General features: G+C 41.1%; 1 protein-coding gene across 3 annotated transcripts in view; it reads left to right on the top strand.

Moving 5' to 3' along the window:
• The window catches only part of LOC109044336 (uncharacterized), a 133974-nt gene that overhangs the window by 41085 nt on the left and 72580 nt on the right, over positions 1-20309 (top strand). For all 3 annotated transcript variants that reach the window (XM_019062023.2, XM_019062021.2, XM_072297743.1), the window contains exons 2-3: positions 4915-6212; positions 10443-10769. In XM_019062023.2, the coding sequence (XP_018917568.2) occupies positions 5897-6212; positions 10443-10681 (555 nt within the window). In that variant the 5' untranslated portion in view covers positions 4915-5896 and the 3' untranslated portion in view covers positions 10682-10769. The remainder of the gene's footprint in view (positions 1-4914; positions 6213-10442; positions 10770-20309) is intronic.

The raw sequence follows: 20309 nt of genomic DNA, 5'->3' as shown, positions 1-20309 counted from the left end.
ATACAAATGAATATATTTGATTAAATAATTGACTCCGACTGCATGAATTGGTTCAAATCGTTTTCATTAATCTCTTGCATGATCTGCGCCATCCAGTAAGAATTCGGCCGGTTCGAGCAGATTGAACTGCCCTCGGGACTTCCATAAAAGAGATTAAATGGGATCAAAGGATCAAAGGAAATGGAAAACAATCCATTTGCCCCGTTTCATCACAGTTACTCTGATTCTAACTACAAAAATCAAGAAGTCGGCCATTTACGGACATTAAGCAATTTCGACACGAACGTACAGACATGCAAAATCGTGACGAAAATGAATGGAAAAAGTCCTAGGTTTCAAAATAAAAATATCCGTCCAATACCTACATATCGTCACCTTCCGGTCAAAGTATCACAAGCGCCATGCGGCGTTGAAAAACTTCCGCCACCATTTTATTTTTTCACAGATAAATTGTTCAACAAAGCTGTCCGAAAAGTTCACTAAATTTTCTTTGTGCCACCAATATAATTCACTGAAATTTTTAGACAGATTGAACCAACAACGTTTCTGTAATTAAATAAAATGACGGCGGTTTTGAAACATCGCATGGCGCTTGTGATACTTTGGCCAGAAGGTGACGGTATACTGAAAAAATAGTAAAAGATAGTCATAGATTTTGGACGTTGCAATCGAAGATACATTTTTAAACCATCGATATTGCAAGCCAATTTTATTTGTCTTCGCTTTTAAATTATTCATTTTGCCCGAATTCGGTAGCTTTTCCATTTCCTCATAGTCCATTTGGTCGGCATGAGCCTATCTCAACGCTCCGCGAGCTTCCCGCTGACAAAGACTAAGCCATGAGGAAAATCGCACAGCATCCCCGGGGATTGAGCTCCCTGTCGAGTCGGCTCGACAAGAGCGAAAAAGGGATGTTTCCGGTCAGGAGCCCGGCATCCCTGTATCCCTTGTCCGAGCGTCTGATCCGCCGACCTCCCGTGACCCAGAACGAATAAAGTTGTCTGTTCGCTGTTGTCTGTTCCCTCCTGCCAACTGTCTCACGTCTGCCAAGGGATTTTCATCCCCCGCCCACTTTCTCTCCTTCTGTCTCCCATCCCGACTTTTTTCTTACGCAAAATCGCCTCTCTTTCCAAGGGAGGAACATTCAATTTTTCAGGTCCTATCTCTCCTGAACGTCCTCGGAGGTAGGGGACAATGAATTCGATGAAGATTTATCTCTTTCTTTACGAGAAAAAAAGTTTCGAGGTGTGATTGCCTTGGAAACGTAAAGGGGCATTTGCGTGAAAGAATCCGCTTTATTTTTAATTTTTATTTTTTAATATATGACCTTGACGAGGTAGCACATGAATTCTTAAAATTTTTGAAACAGCTTACATTAGGTAACCTGCAGAGTGGCATATAACGTCAGGGAAAAATGAAAGATTGGAAATTTCAGTGAAATATTTCATGAAATTTCACGAGGCTGTGAAATATTTCATATTTTTCAGGGGCTAGAGTATGCAACTCGCACTCAAACGCACACAAAAATAGAGGAAAGTCACAATTTTTACATTTTGCGAAGCACGAAAAGGAACCCGTATTTTTCACTATCTTTCATAAATTTCAGAAATTTCATGAATATTTTCCGTGAAATTTCAAGATTTCATTTGTCATGAAATTTTGCCACCCTGAACCTGCGTTGAAGCGAACGTCTCAAGATATTCATCAAACTGAATTTAGTGATTATTCTGCTAATCGTGCCTTATAATACGTTCAAAATTTATAAAATACTAAAGATTCAGTTTGAGTATATCTAACAAAGACGGGCAAGATGCTTTGTATTCAAACATAACATTATGGCTCTAGCCTTTAATATGACTAACTCACAAGATGAAATAAAAAATAGTATGCTGCAGTATTTCAGCACAAAATTAAACCGAGATAAATGCCTCCAATGCATAAAAAAACCAAGGCAAACGAACATGAAGTGTGCGGATGCGTCGCGACGTTGGTATTAGCGCCTGGATTCAACTATTCGCAGTCGATGGATGTCCGTGTTGCCTATCCAAAATACCGAAGGCGCTTTAGTTTTTCCTCAGCTCTAAGCAGTAACACGCTTAAGTAGTACTAAGATCTCTCGAGCTACATCGATTCACAGGCTCTGTAATTTTTATTTTCCTGAACTGAGCTACTTGGAATAAATTCAAGGAAAAAGAGGTCTATAAGCCCCCACATGATTAAAATTTTTAGAGGAGCGCTTTTTGTCAAGTTGGGCCAAAAAATTGGATTTCCATAGAAATCTCTTCTAATCATTTTGAAACTTAAAAAGCGAGCACAACACCGAAAAAAATAATATGCTGTTTTAGCATCTAGGATGTTAAAAATGTGTCTGGTGATCCCAAGATACTGCCTCTACTGCCCCCGCAGTTGAATTTGCATTCACAGGATGTAAAATTAACTGCGGGGGCAGTAAAGGCAGCATCTTGGGATCACCAGACACATTTTTGACATCCTAGATGCTAAAACAGCATATTATTTTTTCGGTGAATGGAGCGGTCTCGCTGAATTTTGGTGTTTATTCGGATGGGTTTTACAAGGGAGTTGTGCAACGGCGAGGGAAGGGCAAGGACGGTGACGAGACAGCCTGCCGCCCCGGTGCCCGTTTGTTGACTCGGACAATAGGCGGCCAAGGCATGCCGCGCAGTGGCGAATGTCAGGGCACGCTTCACCATCCATGTTATTGCTGTCGCTTTGGCTCTTTGCTGTTATTACGGTCGCGGGCATAGATGCCAGGCCTGTCTACAAAAGCACTCACAGTTGAAATCATTCCGGAATCCATCAAGATGAATCACCATAATTGAGGGGCTTGGAGGACAAGGCGCTTAAGTGCAATATTTGTCATTCCCATAAATACGTGTCAGAAGTTTCGAAATTCCATATAGGTCTTTATGGCCGAAAGAAGATTCAAACTCACTTTTTGATGTTTAGAAATTGAAATTTGGGAGCGAATTTTTCGCAGAATATGTATTAAAACTCCTTTTACCGAAAATCATTAAAATCTAATTTTTTTTCAAAAACTGCACTTATACGCCCTGTCCTCCAAGCCCCTCAATTTTAGTTGTGCTTTAAAGTACTTTGCTCTGAGCCCTGGCGTGGTCGAACTGGAATGGATTACATTGCGTCAGTTGAGTAAAAAATCTCGGCATATTTTGACTTTTTAGCGCATCGCAGAAAAAAAGCCCCTGTTGATGAGCCTATTGAGTCATTTACGACCAAAAAAATTGCGAAATTCAGAGAAACGGAAGTTGGATTCTTCTTGGGGAAATTTTTTGCATTTGATACAATGGTCGATAACTGTATCCAATGCAAACAAGTTTTTTCGTACCCAAATTCGGCCTTAAATTTATCCGAATTTTAAAATTTATTTGGTTAGATTCTTTATATTAACTCATGAGCTGGGGTTATCATTTTTTTTTTTTTTTGCTGAGAAGCACGATCTGCAAAGATTTGTGACCAAAGTGGTGCGATATTGATGCAACAACGGGAAAAAAGTGAAGTTGATTTAACATTCTAGATGTAAAAAAAGTGTGCGAGAACTTAAAAAATGCTGAATTACCTGCCACAGCAGTAAGTTTTACATCTTGGCATTGCTAAAATAACTGCTGTAGCGGGTAATTCAGCATTTTATAAGTTCTCGCACACTTTTTTTACATCTAGAATGTTAAAGCAACTTCACTTTTTTTTCGGTGAACCCTAAAATTCAAACACGTCAAGAGTCCGGGAAGAATTACCAGTTTAAGGCCTATACACACGGGTGAAAGACGCAAGCCAATAGAGAGCCTTGATTTCGATTTATCGACGTCAATGGATCGAAACACATGGCCTAGATACATAATCGCCGTGTGTATCTAGGCCTTTAAACAGCTCCCTTTCCTACTCAAGCTATGTGCGATTTACATGGTGATAATGGGAAATCCTCTACACAGCTCCCCAAGAAGGTTAATTTCTACCAGCTGCCAGCCAAATTCAAAAGCAGTAATCCGACACAGGTCCTCGCAAAAGATGCAATGATTTACGAGAACAAAAAGTGTAAAACACCGGAGAAGAATATTTTCCGGGTTCTGGAAATATTATGTTAGGTCTGTGTCTTCGGTCGGGTTGAGAAAAATTCAATCCCGGGGTTTAGGAGAATTTGTTCAAACTCCATCGAATTTTAATTTTAATAGGGAAGTCAAAACACTGTTAACATCAAAAACAGGACATTAGGAATCAATGGATATCTTTCCTTTTTGGGCTCTAACTTATTCGCAGAAGAATGAAACAAAAACTGATGAATTTTCGGACTTTCATACGTGTCCATACCCTCAAAATAAAGTTAGGTACTAGAACAGTGTTCGAAACTTACCTTTGAGTTTTAGAGGCCATGTGGCGCATCAAGCCCGATTTTTAGGCGCCATTGAAGATTTTTTAGGGGCCAAATTGACTTTTTGCCTATATATTATTTGCCGGCGCATTAGTGAAAAGTTAGACGCAAGATGTTTTCGTAACAGAACTAGTAAGTAGCTGTAACTTGGGGAGGACAAAAGCACTAAGAATGAAATCGTGAAGAATATAAAAGGCAAGCTTTCACTTGTAGTGCTGAAAATTCTGAGTTTTTTCAATTTAAATAGATTTGTTTTTCTTTCTTTACGTGACTTCCTGTGAAAATCCAGATTTTTAGGGGGCAGTTTTTAGGAGCCACGTTGTCGCAGAGCCTTCATTTTTTAGGCGCCATGGCCGATTTTTTAGGCGCATTTGGCGCGTTGGCGCCTGTGAGTTTCGAACACTGTACTAGAATAACCACCACCTCATATTGACTCATGACTGTGTTTGTGTCTTTATCTAACAACGTGGCAAATGTTCCCGGACTCATTCATTACGCTCTATTTTTTCCAGATCCCGTCCAGTTTGGATTCCGCGAAGTGAGGCGACAGGCCCGGATAGGCAACCCGCCATGCTCGCATGCACCTCCAGATTGCATTGGCCCAGCCCGCCGGCACTTGCAGATGTGCCATCACAGCTGTGTGGCCCTGTTATCACCAACTCCCGCGTCCGGCGAGTGTGTTAGTTCGGGATTCGTGTTATCACTCGTGTACTGCGCGGGCCCGCTCGAATAACGTAATGATCACCGATCTCCTCTTACGATCGGGACGTGTTTTCATGAAATAAATTGTGTTATTGTTCCCATTCCGAGTACGTGTGATTGCTGTAAATGATAATTCCTGCAGAGGTTTGATACTTTTATGTGTAATTAAAGTTTTAATCTCATCTTTTATTTAATTTATTTTTTACAAACAAACAACAATGTGATGCCCCATCAAGCTCTTTTTGATTGGATGATCCGCAAATTCATCATGCCGCGAAGGTTTTGTGCGACCAAAAAACCGGCTTAGAACTCGGCTCAACTCTTTCGATCGGTGCCCAAATCGCCACGTCCAAAAACCATTCGTTTACAAAAAAGTATTCATGCAATACAAGTTTAAAACTTCATTTACTTCAACCATCATGGTGCTTCAAACTAAAAATTTCATTATGATTGTATAGGCAAGCGAATTATTAAAAAAAAAAAAAAAAAACCAAAACAAACGCAGAGTTTACCAAGAACATAAATAAGGAACATTTCACTGAAATCACACCTAGGCCCGATAAATCTCCGCACAAAACTTAGAAAATATCATCGGAAATTACCGAACAATGCGTTTGACACCGTGTGTAATCCTCCGAAAATCAGAACCCAAAATCGGAATTAATTATGTGACCGACTCCCAGTGATCATGTCGAGAAAACTCACGTCGCTCCTCATACTAGGCAACCTGTAAGCAGCGGTGTATCGTAGTTTGCCTACCCATGCGGCGAGTAGCTTCGTAACCGTGCGACGATGTTCAAGTCGGTGCGTCACGGGGAGAACGTGCTGCAGTACACGATCCTGCCGCAGGACGAAGAGGGCGCCATCTCCGGGGGTGCCCCAGGGGCGCGAGGGAGGGGGCCCGGGGGCGCCCGAAGGCGGAGCTCGGAGCGGCGGGCGCGGCGCAAGAGCGTCTCCACGTGGATCATCGTCGCCATCTTGGTCTGCATCGCCGTCACTGGTGCGGTCGTCGTGCCGGTCCTCCTCTCGGTCGGCCCCGGTGGCGCGCACCCCTCCAAGAAGTTCCAAACCTTCGCTCTTGCCGCCTCCAGCCTTAAGGAACATGCTGGTGAGTACGCATGTAGATCAGTACTGCAATTCGTCGCTCCTCCGACGAAGGGCGTGTCTCGGTTTCCGCATGAGCTCCAGGAAGCATTGATTTACAAGTATGACAGGGCTCACGCGGAATTGAGGTACGCCCTTCGCAGAGAGTGGCGAAAGCTCTTGGAAAAAATCAAAGACGATTGCGAGTTAAGGTGATTCGATGGACGTCATATTTGTGTCTGCGATCGTATACGCATCCATTGGTTCCTTTTTTCAGCTACTCGGTCATTTTGTCTCCAATTTTGAGATCGCAATTCTGTTGTCAGGAGTCTAAAGCACTCACTTAACAATTTTAACAAAGAATTCAACGTCATAAAGGCGTGGTTTTTTTAGAGAGAAAATATCGCATTCTTGTGCAGATTCGATATCATTCAAATGCGATGTTTTCTCTCTAAGAAAACCACGTCTTTATTACATTGAATTTCTTTGTAAAAATCGGTAAGTGAGTGCTTTAGTCTCCTGACAACAGAATTGTGATCTCAAAATTCGAGAACAATTATTAGTAGCTGAAAAATAGAGCCAATCGATGCGATATATTGCACGTCGTTCTGACACAAAATATGGCGTCCATCGAATCACCTTAAGGTGTATCTTTGGCACTTTGAAAAACGACTCGATAGTCGATCGATCAATTGGAATTCATTTTGCAATAAGGAATCACTGTCTCTGGCTACACCTTTCTGCATAGGGAAACCAATAGCATATATGCTGTTCCTAAAATGAGCCAGAAATACTGGTTCCTTATTTCAAAATGTGGTCCAATTGATAATGTCTGGATGTTAAGACATAGTCTATAGGATTACCAAGGCTTTAGGACACTGAATATCACAAATCGATGGCAAAGGTGGTTTGCAATTTTCACTCGGAAAGTACTTTCGGAGTTATTTCAGGGTGTTCCTTTGTCAAATTTTGTACAAAAATACCAAACGCACTTTAGTGTGATGTTATGCTCGGAAATTTTGAAGCAACTCCTAAAATTCAGAAATTATCGACTTTCGAATCGTTCTCCAAAGTACTATTCTATATCACACGATCAAACCGTGCTATCAATTTATCAAGGTCAGGTGTTGTGATTGGCTTATTCAATGACTTGGACCAATCACAGCATATAACGTTGATATATTGATAGCACCGTTTGTTCGTATGACAATAGCTATGAAAAATGACCACGAGGTTTTCTCCCGTAAAATCAACGAATACACATGAATATTAGCTAAGCGTTTATGCCAAGGCTTTTTCTTTAACTTCCGTGGAAGAAAAACAATTTCAGACATTTTTTTTTCTAAATATTCTACTTACCATTTTAAAAGCGTCTAAAGTCGCTCAAAGAGACATTAGGTGTTGAGCTATTACGGAATCGCTTAGGGCTCTGTAGCTGCAAATTACCTCATTTTTATTACTACACTGGAAGTCTTTGTCAACCAAGCACCTAATAAAACGATAAAACTTAAGTCCAAGCCTGAGCTGAAATTTGAAGGAAGGACGATTTTGTCATTCAAGAATTAGAGTGGAGAAAAGCTAATGGGGCCCTCATGCAAAGGTGACAATGTACCCATTTCCTCCGAGGCTGTGCCATGTAGCAGCTTAAACATCGCATCTGGAATGCGATTCTTGGAGCCGTTAACTCGCTCCACTTTTTATTGGTCGTAAGTTGAAAGCTATGCTCTTGGTAAATATGTATGAGACCGTTGAGAAACTGACACGATACGTTGCAACATTCATTCCCAAGATTTGCATTTTGCAACAAGGTTGTAAATAAAATAAAATGTCTCTCTCTCAAATTGAGATATCCAAGAAAAATGTGTACAGAGAAAAACGTTATAGTAAAATTACAATTATTTTTGATCGATGTTTTTTGCATCTATTAAAACTTGCATGAAAAACTATAATTGGGTGATGTTTAGCGAGCGAGACGAATCCATGTTGGACCATTAGAAAAGAAATATTAACGTAATTTTGACATCCTTGCCAGAATATGAGGGAAAAGCTAGAAAATGAGTCTTTTGAGTTTTAACTTCCCATGGATGGGGGTCTGATTTGTACCTCTTTTTTTAAAAAAAATTAAGTGTTATAGAGTTTTGCATGTTCCCTTCCTCTGATCAAACATCTAATCTCACAGAGAAAAAAAGCACGCTACGCCACATACTCAAATTCAGACTCAAAAACATGCTTTTTAAACTTGACAAACACAGTCCTCAGACTCAAAATCCTCGGTGAGTGACTTCATAGTAGCGAGGTATTAAGTTGCCAAAATCCCCTTTAAAACTACCCACTCCTAGGGGGAGTCGAATGCACTGTCCCGTGAGATGCACTTAAAGCTCGCACAATCCGTGAACAGTGCGGACGAAAACTAGAGCTGTCGAGCACAATAATTCAGCAAAGCCGCTGAGAAACCTCGACTGTAATAAAACTAAGCCGGCTCAGTTATTCGGCGCTTTATGTTTACCTCCATTGTACTTGGTTCGTCTTATACGAGAAAAGTTCCCTGATCTGGAAAGTTGGGAATCGAATCATGGAGGATTCGATAATGCCGTGCGTCTTCGGGCTTGATTCTTTGTTTTCGAACGAAAGTGGAGTACTGTTTGCTCAGCCGTTTATAGGTAAGAGTTGTGCTCAACGCTCAAGTTCTGTCAGAATTGAGTGTGAAATTTCGTGCCGGAGATGCCGGTGCCTCGATTTCTTGGATTTGTAGCAGGGAAATAGTCAAATCAGGCATTTTAGCAAGTGCCTAAGCACATGGTCAAATTTTGAATGTTTACCAAGTCTCGTATGTTTTCACAAAAACCTCTTGAATTTTCAATATTTTGAAAATATAAATTCATTACACAGCCAATTATCATTGTATTTTCCTTTCAATAATCCTCTTCATATATTTCAATGCGTTAAAATTGTGAAAACTATTTATTTTAAAAAATGCTCCATTTTTCGAAATAAAATTCATTTCAGGAATAGAAATCATAACAGCAGACATGGAATGATGAAAATTTTTCAATAATAATTACCACCAATATAAAAATTATTATTTATTTTATATTATTTTAAAATTCTCGTACATGAAAGCTGGAATTATAGACATTATACAGGTCGATAACAAATGAAAATATTACAATAACAACAAAACAACAAATTAGCATGAAGCATATTCTTTCAGCAGTAGCTCATCAATACTATAAAAAGCTTCTCGATATAGGAGCTGGTTGAGCTCAAACATGAATGATGCGGAACCTGTGTCCCTGAACAGAAGTTTTAGTCTTAGTGCAGCGAATTGAGGAATTGAGTTGATGCTTGGTGTTGCTTTTGGACACCTTTAATGAGATTTTGATGTTTTTGATGTTATAATGCCTAGAAATATAATTTTGGCTGGGAAGCAAATCAGATTATCTTGGCCAAAATTGGCAGAGGAATCGTCTGAGTAAAAATAGTTGACTATTTGCCTAGGCAGTTAACAAGATGACTGATAAGACTAATTGTCTACGACGTATACTGACGTAGGTACCTGAGACGTCAAGATTAAGAATGATAAAACATTGCGATGAAAAGAGCTTTTAAACCAAGGAGGATTCGCACACTATAGACTGCGGAGCTGTAAAATTGATCTGTGGGAACGTTGCGAAGCGCCTTCAATTTCGCTCGATACCCTAAGCACCACCGCGGAGTTAGTTTAGTTGCGTGACCCAACCAAACCTAACCTAGCTTGATACTCCTCACCGCCGCGCCCCGCGCCGGCTGTTGGAGCCGTAGGAAGGGAGGACAATCAAACTGGAAAACTGCTGGTAGGTTTTTTTTACACAGCATAGACTCATCTATATTTGAAATTAAAATGGCACTGACTCATACGCCTTAAAAAGAATATCATTTATCTCTCGTCAAAATACATTACCCAATGGTGGTCCTTGCAAATCCTTTAGAATCAATCTTGAAAAAGCACGAAAAAAGAAGATTATAGCTCTCAACTTTAATTTCCCACTATTACTTTAAAATGGCAACCAGTTAAATGTTTGAAAATTTCAACTTTGGAAAGATAATTATAACTGAAACAAGTAGGAGTCTCCAATTTTTTACTTATTGCCATTACGAGGAAATACTACTGTCCTCCTCTGTACAGAACCCTCCCCCTCCCCCCCCCCATTAAAATTATGGAATTACTCTTTTTGACAATTTTTAATTACTTAAGACCGGTTTTTCTTCTGTACAGGGCGGTACAATATCCACGGCACACAGTTCATAGTGGTACCGGTCGAGCAGGTGGAAGGCCCCCAGGGACTTTTGGAAGAATTGGACAGTCAGTTGTCGCACGAAGAGCATCATCAAGCCGTCGTGGCCCCAGCGACGCCTGCAACACAGCCTCCCGCAACCCGCACGACAAGACTCAACGCCACCCATCCCTCTTCCTCCTCTCCAACCCCCGCCCCGGTGGATCCGGGTGGACATTGACCACAGAGGGAGGCTCTACCTTCTGAAGAGTGGAATCGGCACTGATGTGTGGGAGGTGGACTGATGAGCTGGCAAGGATAAATTCAAGGTAAGGCTGGAAAATCACGTTCCCTTTTTGTTGAGGAAGTTTTACGCAGAGACAATGTATTTTAGCGATCCCGCGCCCGTATCTTTTCTTAAAGTGTGCGTACAAGTTACTTTTGTTTTTAGTTCCGTGCATCATACCACTTCTATGAATTGTGGATTTTATAGCCATTATAGAATTTTATCGCACATGAAAAAATCACCAACTCTGTCGAAAAAACTCGTGCGTCGAGCCGCAATCTAGCATTACAGAATGCCTCATTATCAATCATAAAAACTTGAGTTCGTAAAATTGCAGTTTTAAGATTATCGTTATTTACTTTTGAGGCAAAATTTATAGAAAGAGGAAGGCACATAACTCGAATAGATGACTATTTCCTCACGGAGGATATTTTCTCATCTAGAGTTATTGAAAGCTGCGACAGCAACGCTCGTAACCTTTACACCCTTTGATTTCAATCCTGCTTCTTTCACGTTTTCAGTTAGACAACACCTCTCGTTAATTTTCGCACAATTTTAAGCAACTCACTAATTGTAAAGATTTTAATTAACGTAATCAGTCCAACTATCAGTGGCGTGGCGTGAATTGCGATGTATCGATCGTTATGCCATTTAAACCTATGATAAAGAATCGATTATTAAGGCGTTCGCTGCGAACACTCTGTTTATCGATCCTTTTCCATAGGTTTAAATGGCATAACAATCGATACATCGCAATTCACGTCACGCCACTGCCAACCATATCAGACGTTGCCTAATTCCTTCTGATGTTTTATTTTTGAAACAGAAAACTAGGCAAAACAAACATGTTTGTAACCATTAACGTACTCGCTCGCATAAATATTCGTAAAAATGAAGGGACTTCGGGTCCTTAGATCCCATCATCAGCTGCGACCTTTATGATGGGACCTAAGGTCTCAATACGCGTTCTTTTATTCTTACAAATATTTACGCAAGCAAGTACGTTAGTATTTATCAAAATGTTTGTGTTTTTAAAAATTAAAAAATTCCGCAGCACCCTAACGGTGATTCGTAGCAATAAAACTTGGACTTTTGTGAGTTATTCCTCATAATCTAGGCTAAATTCACGAAAAGCTGGGGGCGTTAATGGTTTTTTTCTGTCGAAAAATAGAACACAAGAGAACTTTATTCAACGTAAGATACAGTTACGCTAATATCGGTTGAATCCGTTAAATTAGTATTTTATTGAAAAGCGTATCGGTTCTGGAAGCCCCTAATCAAATGGCGTATTTTATAGTTCAACCGCTGATAAAAGATGTATAAAGTTCGTGTAAACAGAGCAAGTTCGTGAGACACACGCTTTAGGAATAATACGACGTACAAATATTTAAAGCAAAAGGAACTATCTCCATCATCACATGGGCTAAGTAATACTTGTAGTTTTATGGGTTGTAGGGCTCAAGGTCCTCATGTGGACAGTTCATTTCGATTTAAATACGTCCAATAAATACCCCGTCACGCCAGACTCAATCAGCCTCACCCCTGGCTTCTCCTCGACAAGCAGTTAAAACGAACGACACCGGCTTAAAATTTCAGGGCACTTTCAATGTCCGGCCCGGAAACCAATCGCATCTGCGGCTTTGTCTACGGACCCGCGTCACTATTTCCGAGCTACACGTGTCAAAAAAGCCCTACATCCAACAGACCACGTTAAAACATGCAAATGGTTAAATAACGCGGGAAAGTTGATCAAACGGGATGCTAAGCCACCCCTGGCCCCGGAAAGCTCAACTGGTCTTAGCGCCGCCACCACTGCCGCCCCCAAGTGACTGTCACCCGTCCGAACTACCGCCCCCACGCCACCTTGAGGCCAAATTTGACGCAACGTGCATTAGATGTGGGTAAATTATGGCGGAATTTCGGCCCCGAGTTGGGGGCGCTGGATGGAGCGTCCCCCGTTTTTAATCACTCCCCCGGCGCGTTTATTTATGTGTTTTCTATACGTGCCGTAAAAACACTGCTGCCGAATTGCCTTCATAAATACGACGAAATACTCGTGCCCGTTACCCACGGTTACTGATTTGGACAAAATTTTGCAATCAGGAACTACGGTTTCTGCCTCAGTTTAGAAATAACGTATGTGCCGTTTGTTTTCCTCTGCACATAAGTGTTTTTACCGTTGAGCCAGAAAGTATGGTTCCGAATTTGAAAATGTAGTCTGTTTGTGACCGTTCACAAAACATGCACCTCAGTCTACGAAAACTCAAAATAAAGGTATTGATACTTGAGCAGAGATGAGTTTTTTTACAAAATTTTCGGCGCAAACATGCAGAAATGGACCAACTCGCGCGAAAGTATTGGAAGTTTTAAGTCCAGGTTTCAGAAAACGTGGTTTTAAGAAACAGCTTTCTAAAATCTTAATTTTTATGTTCAAAGAACGGATTTTCTTCATACTTCCAGAAATGGGGTATACTCGGAACATTGAGACCTTCAATTCCGATGAAATTCTCTTAATTTATGACACATACTCCGACCTATCTACGTGGAAACATCGTAAGAGAGGTACCATTGCTTGCTTTACGGTGCTCACGTTAGAAATATACAAAAATATATGTACTTGAACTGACATTTTTACTATGCATGGAGCCTAATGTTAGTGTAAACTATCCTCGACATCGCGAACGCACCACCGTTTTTCTCCGCAGAAACAATGTAAAAACAAGCATAATGGCTAATTTAAATTATATTTGGCAACTATGTTTAATGCTCGCTCGGCCATGTTTGTAAAAGATTTGTCCGTTGATTGGAAAAGCTTTCACGTTAGCTTAGGCTTCAAGTTTCAAGCCGTAATCGAAGGAGGCTTCTTCACAGGAGAGAAAAATGTCCTATTTAAGAAAATTCGCGCATCATCGTGCTGATTTAAAAGTAGAGATATGTTAATTGCTAAGTTCGTTCCTTTCTGAGAAAATTGTCGAAATCCAAAATTTGCTGAAACATTTGTAAAACACTCGTCAAAGCAGAGGTGGCCGTATTTTAATTCTTCAATTTTTTGGTGCGAAGGTCCTTATTCCTGGGAAGGTCACATCTAGATTACCTATTTCGGGAGAGTATTACCATGTCTATGCCGCTACCCGTTTGGCTCTTCAGTGTTCGGCCTCTTAAAATCCATTATAAACAAACTTGGCCCAGAGAAGTCTGTATTTCCAAGACGAAAAATGAGTGATAACGGTAGAGAAAGCAAAGTTCGTGGCAGACCTACCTACCGAAGTTTGTTTCGAACCCATCTCAAAAATCTCCCCGTATGGGTATTAATTGGTTCAGTTCAAAAAAATTAGGCCATTTCTGATTCAAAGTGTTCGTTAAACACTTGTGTGCGCGATATTACCAATGATTCAATTTTGAGCAGGTTGAGCTACGAAATTCATTCCTATGAGCTTCATTATATCTATGGGCCCATTCCTAAATTACGTCACTCTCTAGGGAGGGAGGGGGTTGAGGAGAACGTTGCGCCATTTTGTTTTTACGTGTTGAAGGATTGGGACCTACGTCACAAAAGCGTTACAGGGCGGGGGGGGGGGGTCAAAAATGCCGGAAAAGTGCGTTACGTAATATAGGGACGACTGTATACGTGTCCTATTCCTTTTTCGATCGTTGTGGGTAACGAAGGCGTTATTTGATCGGCGAGCAGATTATAACGCGAAGCCGAACGTTGAGTCAGGTCGGAATCCAAGTCGTACCTCGTAGCGCGCAATATTTCAGCGCATTGTGTGAATCATGTTGACGCACGGTCGCTAACGATGTGAGACGGTGATGGAGAGGGGCTTAACCTCCGGCAGAACACCGGGGTTGCCTACTCGCGAATTGAAGGCGTCCCACGACAACCCCCCCTTGGCGGCGAATTGCTCGGAACTGCAATACCGGGGAACGTGCTTCAATGGCCCAGACGTGAGGCCACGTGAGTGCAACATGCATCATTGGGTACCCCCCCCCCCCTTATGTACGCCGAATGTGGGTTGCCGGTTGGATACCCCACGGAGATTCATTCAGATGGAATGAGGTCAAGTGTTGAGCAAATAATCGGCTTTTGATTGATATTGAAAAATTCGTCGTTTCCAGGACGAATTGACGTGACTCCATTCCAAAGTTGAACGTACTCGTATTTGTGCCAAAAGAAACTATGTTCACAAGGTTTGTGTGCAACATAGTTCCTCTTTGCACAAATACGTGCAGTTGTAAAAGCGAATCGAAGGAATCAATTTTTTATGATGATATGACTGCAGTTTCTGTCCAAAATTCTGCTGATGAATTTCGTGTGATCCGAAGAAAAAGCTATACAATTTTCAGTAAGAAATGCTCAAAACGGTTTATTTGTTAAAATATAAAATCGCCGAGGGAAATTTTTATTTTGGAGGTGGTTCGGTTCCTTTGGATAGAAAACGAAGCAAGGGCTTCCTCATTGGTCGCTATGCAGCTCGATTTCAATTTTTTTTTCCTACTTCAAATAGCCCACAAGGGCTAATCATTGCGCTATAGTCCCGTCCTTCCTCCGTCCCTGCAACCAGTCCCAGGCAACCATTATTTGAGACCATCAAACTCGGGTCGCCTGGCCGGGAATCGAACCCGGGACCTCCCGATCACAGAGCTAGCGCTACAACCACTACACCATAGGAGACCGACAAAAATAGCGATCCGCACTTTTACACTGTCGCTTATGGGATAGAAACCTACATCATAATTAGAAGATTTGAATACAGTGGGCTCGTTTAGACACGATTCGTTACAAACGTTAATGGCATCCTTCATGATGCAAATTATGTCTTGAAATTTTGACCAGATGTTCTTGAAAGCATCAGAAAGAGTTCAGCCTTAGAAACTGATGATTGATCCATTCGACTCCAAATCGGTTTTTCCGCGATTTGAATTTCCACCTTTAGGCGAATTATGACTGAATCCATCACACATATTAAGTAAATAATACAAATATCTTTCAAGACTCAACAAAACTGACTGATTTAAGTAGAAATGCATCAAGTCACATCAAGTTTTTAAAATTGTGGTAGTTCCCCAATAAATTACGCTACTTACCCAACTGTCGTGGTACTTACTCCTAACCTGAGTTGCGGCACTACCACAATTAATTGGAAATGCCCATATCCTCCAAGAAGCATAATGCAAAAGTTTTGCCTATAATGCGACTTGGCGAGTTTCAATTGAACGCATTCCAAATTATCCATTTATTAAGATCAGGAAACAGAGGGTATGAATTTGATCGACATGAATCGATTAGAAAAACCCAAACGTGAACCGATCGACGTGATTCGATCGACACCGCACTGAAAAAGAAGACTGGTAGAATTTCTCATTCCTTCACGCTGTATTTCACACAGCGTCAATTCAGAGTCAATTCTGCCAGAAAAAAGGTAAACGTTACTATATACTGGTACAGGTAACCATTCCTCTGACAAAATCGACTTTGAATTCACACTGTGTAAAATACAGCGTGAAGAAATGGTAAAGTCTACCAATCTTTTTTTTAGTGCGATTCAACCGACTCACGATCGATTCATGTCTATCGAATCAATACCGGTGTTTTAAATTAATGGTCGATCGATTCACGTTGATCGATTCAAGCTCTTGTTTCCCGATCGATTCAAGTCGATCGAATCCATACCCTCCTGAGGAAGCCTCCACTTCGCTCCATTACCCCGAGAGCATTTAGCCGAATTTCATATCAAAGACGCCATCAAAATACGCGTGGGTATAGTGCAAGTCATGGTGCTGCGGCTTCTACCTCCCTCAAGGAACCCCCTCGACAGATTGATGGATCCCGCTGACAAGCTCATGAGGGGTGGGCGGGGACGAGAGGGGTGCGCGGAGAGGAGGGGGGTCTTGTTACAACGCGGGTGTTCATGCTTATGTGTAACGAGTCCTTAATCAGTGCCTAATCCGGACCCTTGTTCACTCCACTCCAGCACTACTCGCCGATAACAAGTGTTGCTATCTTGACAGTGTGTCTGTCAATACCTCCCGGTAAAAGGGATCCCCGAACCGCGCCACGCCGTTGCCAATCCGTTGTCAAATTCACGGCTTAAACTCAACGAAAAGAAACGTACTCTGCCGTGCTGAGGAAGAACGCCGTAAGAGCTTTCAGGCGTTGCCAAGTTTCCTTTGATAAAATACGAATTTATCAGGAATGTTATGAATATTTTTCTTCCAATTTTTCAGACGATATCGATGGCAGTTTAATCTAAAATGTTTGAAAATTTCAAGGACAAGTATGTACTTTCTTCCAAAATAAACATGTTATCGATGGAAATTTGGCAACTCTCGAATGTTCATACGGCGTTTTTCCTTAGCATGATGGTACTGCCGGAGTGCCGGCTAAGGAAAAATTCTGTATGAACTCTCTGAGTTTCCGTATTTCTCCGAATTAAAACATGTATTTTTGAAGAATGTTGTGCATATTTTTCCTTGAAATTATCAGATTATTGTTGTTATCAGACTTTGTTGGAGAGTGAGACATGGTACCATGTTGGTATCAACTTGGTACAATAATTGTAAACACTCATATCTTCCGTAATATACGTAGTTGTTATCTATATACGCCCCGTTGTGTGATATACTTCCCACATAAAATTTTGAGGAGGAACCATGCTCCGTAATGCTTAAATTCATACCCTGTCTAAAGGCCCATTAGTCAGCTCACACCAGCTCGTATCTAAAGCCTTTCCAATCCCCGAAAAGACCTCATCACCGTGCAAAAGCTAAATTGTTGAATGTGTGGTCATGCAAGTTCACTCCTGACGCTTCACAGAGCAGTTTCTCCCAGGTGGAAACTCATTTCTACTCACTCGAAAAACCCAGTGTGTTGCGCGTCTCTCCAATTAAAGCGGTACGCTCGCCACTCACGTCAATTCTCACGCTAAAAGGCTCTTTCCCGGCTATTCAGGAGATTTGCCAGAATTTCATGTTAACACGCGAGAGGCAAGCGGATTGGACTGCGGCTTGCAATATGGAACTCTACATCTTGCTCATCCGTAAAAGCACTTTCCTACATGGGGGAAATAATGACCCATACGCGGTTTCTAAACTGAGTTCGACATAGTAGTTCCTTATCGCAAGACGTAGTCCAATTTAACGTTGAATCAGGGCGCGACGTTAGAATGAGCAGCGTTATTCTTTAACGCGGAGCTTGAGTGTTACCGCGAAAGGGTATTGTTCGCAAGGACTAGGTCATTCTTGAGTTTACACGCTGCATGGATATTCACAATTGAATCGCGGTGCTAAACTCAACCACACGACTCCCACTCACTTCCAAAGGGTCTGGATTTCGCTCCGAACACCTTCACAACACCACTGTGCTAAACAAAAACGGCTCAAGAACGTTCGAACGTTGCCATGTTTCCTCAGATAAAATAATCAAATAATGGGTATTTTGCTTGAAACTTTCCAGATACGTTGTATAAAAAAACTAATAAAATTCTCTAAAAGATCCAAAGCGGAATATTGAATTTTTTTTCTTCTAATGAAATAAAAATTTAGCAACACCTGAATGTACGCACGACGTTTTTCTTTATCGCGGCAAAACGCCCTCAACGTTTCCATCCAATATTTCAGACGCTTCTTTTCTCCGATATTCCTCGCCAGGTGACTGTTACGAGAAGGGTCCTTGTGACGTCCTCGAGGTGAAGTGATTCTCATTATTTGGCACGTCGTAAAAATGATAGAAAAATGTCGTAAAAATGTACAACCAAAGCTTTCTATTCAGCTAAGATGTAAAGGGTGGTGAGATCTGAAGACTGAAAAGCGATTAAACTGACACAAAGAGCTCGTGTTTTTCATTCCAAAAAACAAGCGGGAAAGTTCTAATACTGTCGTATTAGAAAAGCGCTCAGGTGTTAGTAAATGTATTTAGTGAGGAAAGGACGTATAAACTCCGTCGACTTGGCTGGGTAATGGAAATAAAACATCAGCTGATAGCAAACAAAGGTTACCAAGGAAACCGTAAACGCGTATTTTTGTTTCCCGAAAATGAGCTCACCGTTGAGCTCATCAGGCGCGTTTTTTTTAGGCTTCATTTGAGTTCAACGATCAATTTCGATAAGAATTACTCTACCGCTAAGAAATTTTCTTATAGACAAACGATCGAAACTACCTGCGCATTACGTTAAAAGCATAAAATACAGTTTTTACAGCTTTATTTATTTTAAAAATGGACCCCCCCCCCCCCAAAAAAAAAGCCTACACATCGATGAGCTGCTGCGCCATTTAAACGCATTAGCACTAGTATACTAGTACTCAGAGGCAAGTCGAAATCAAAAAGCGCTGCCTATCGGCTGAGCGCTTAAAAATGTCCATTGAAGTTAGGGGATTGATACAAAAACATGGTACGACTTAGCCCGCAAGCTTCCGGTTGCCTATTTTATATTTTGAAGGCTGAACTCGCGGATCAGAGCAGTTAACAGGTGAGAGTAACCAATCTCCGTATGTCTGATACTGTGATAAGCGCCTATGTAGTGCGAGACAACTTAACCAGCGCGTGTGTGGTCATTCTTGCCTACCTTGCGAGTTGAAGGCGGTTTTCGTGGGTAGTACTGTGACAGTGAAGAGAAAAAAGTTACCGAACTTCACATGACTGACAATGTAAGAGACATCTCATATTCGACTGTCATTAAGTAAAGGGAGACTCGCGTATTGCTGTAAAGGCTTTTCTGCTATAATTATTTTAAGTGTAATTTTCATTTCCCTGATTTAATTTTTTTTTTCCTAATTAACATTATGACCTAAGATTTTCAAAGAATCGCCATAGGATGGCCCAGCAGAACCAAAGTAAGTTTCAAACCATAAATATAACGTATTCTTCTTCTCAAAAGTAAACAACACGTGGGAATTCAGAAACGTTGCAATTGGTGCATGAGATTTGGGAATACATTCGCTATTGGTGGTGACGTCACTGCAGGGGTTCTACGAAATATCGAACTGGATTTAAACAATAACGATGAAATAACCTTTTCCAAAGCTACAAATGAGGATAAATCGATGTAAATAGCTTTTTTTGTGACGTAAAATTTATAGCGTCTGAAGCAATGGATTTAGCAGTAGGTGTTTATGTGCACTCACGGGTTCAGCCGCAAGGCCGTCATTTGTTCGCCGTGAAACGCACATTACCTCCCTTTTCACGCTCATCCCTGCCATTTCTCCTTCTTCAGTCGTCGCACGTTGCGGTATTTTATTTCAAGAGTGGATCAAATATTTTTCGGTCAAATCTGATTACGGTACAAAATTTTTCATTTCGGCTGTCACGATGAAATATAAAAGGAAAAATCATGCATTTTTCATTTTATAAGCGTCTCTATCAATAGTGTCGGAATGCGGTCTGATACTCGACCATTTAAGTGCGATTGACGAAATGCCTTATATGACTAATTGTTTGAGCCGTTCTAATCGGGGGAAGAGGAAACCCATACGAAATCGAGCACCTAGGTACCTCAAGCGGCAAGTTCATAAATGATAAAACACGGCGATGAAAAGACCAAGGTGGACTCGCACATTATACAAACCTAGTCAACGGCAGTGTAAAACT

This window comes from Bemisia tabaci, chromosome 3 (genome assembly GCF_918797505.1).
Source record: "Bemisia tabaci chromosome 3, PGI_BMITA_v3".
Taxonomy (NCBI): Eukaryota; Metazoa; Arthropoda; class Insecta; order Hemiptera; family Aleyrodidae; genus Bemisia; species Bemisia tabaci.
Note: the sequence above shows the minus strand (reverse complement) of the source record. Positions and strands in the feature narration are given on the sequence as shown.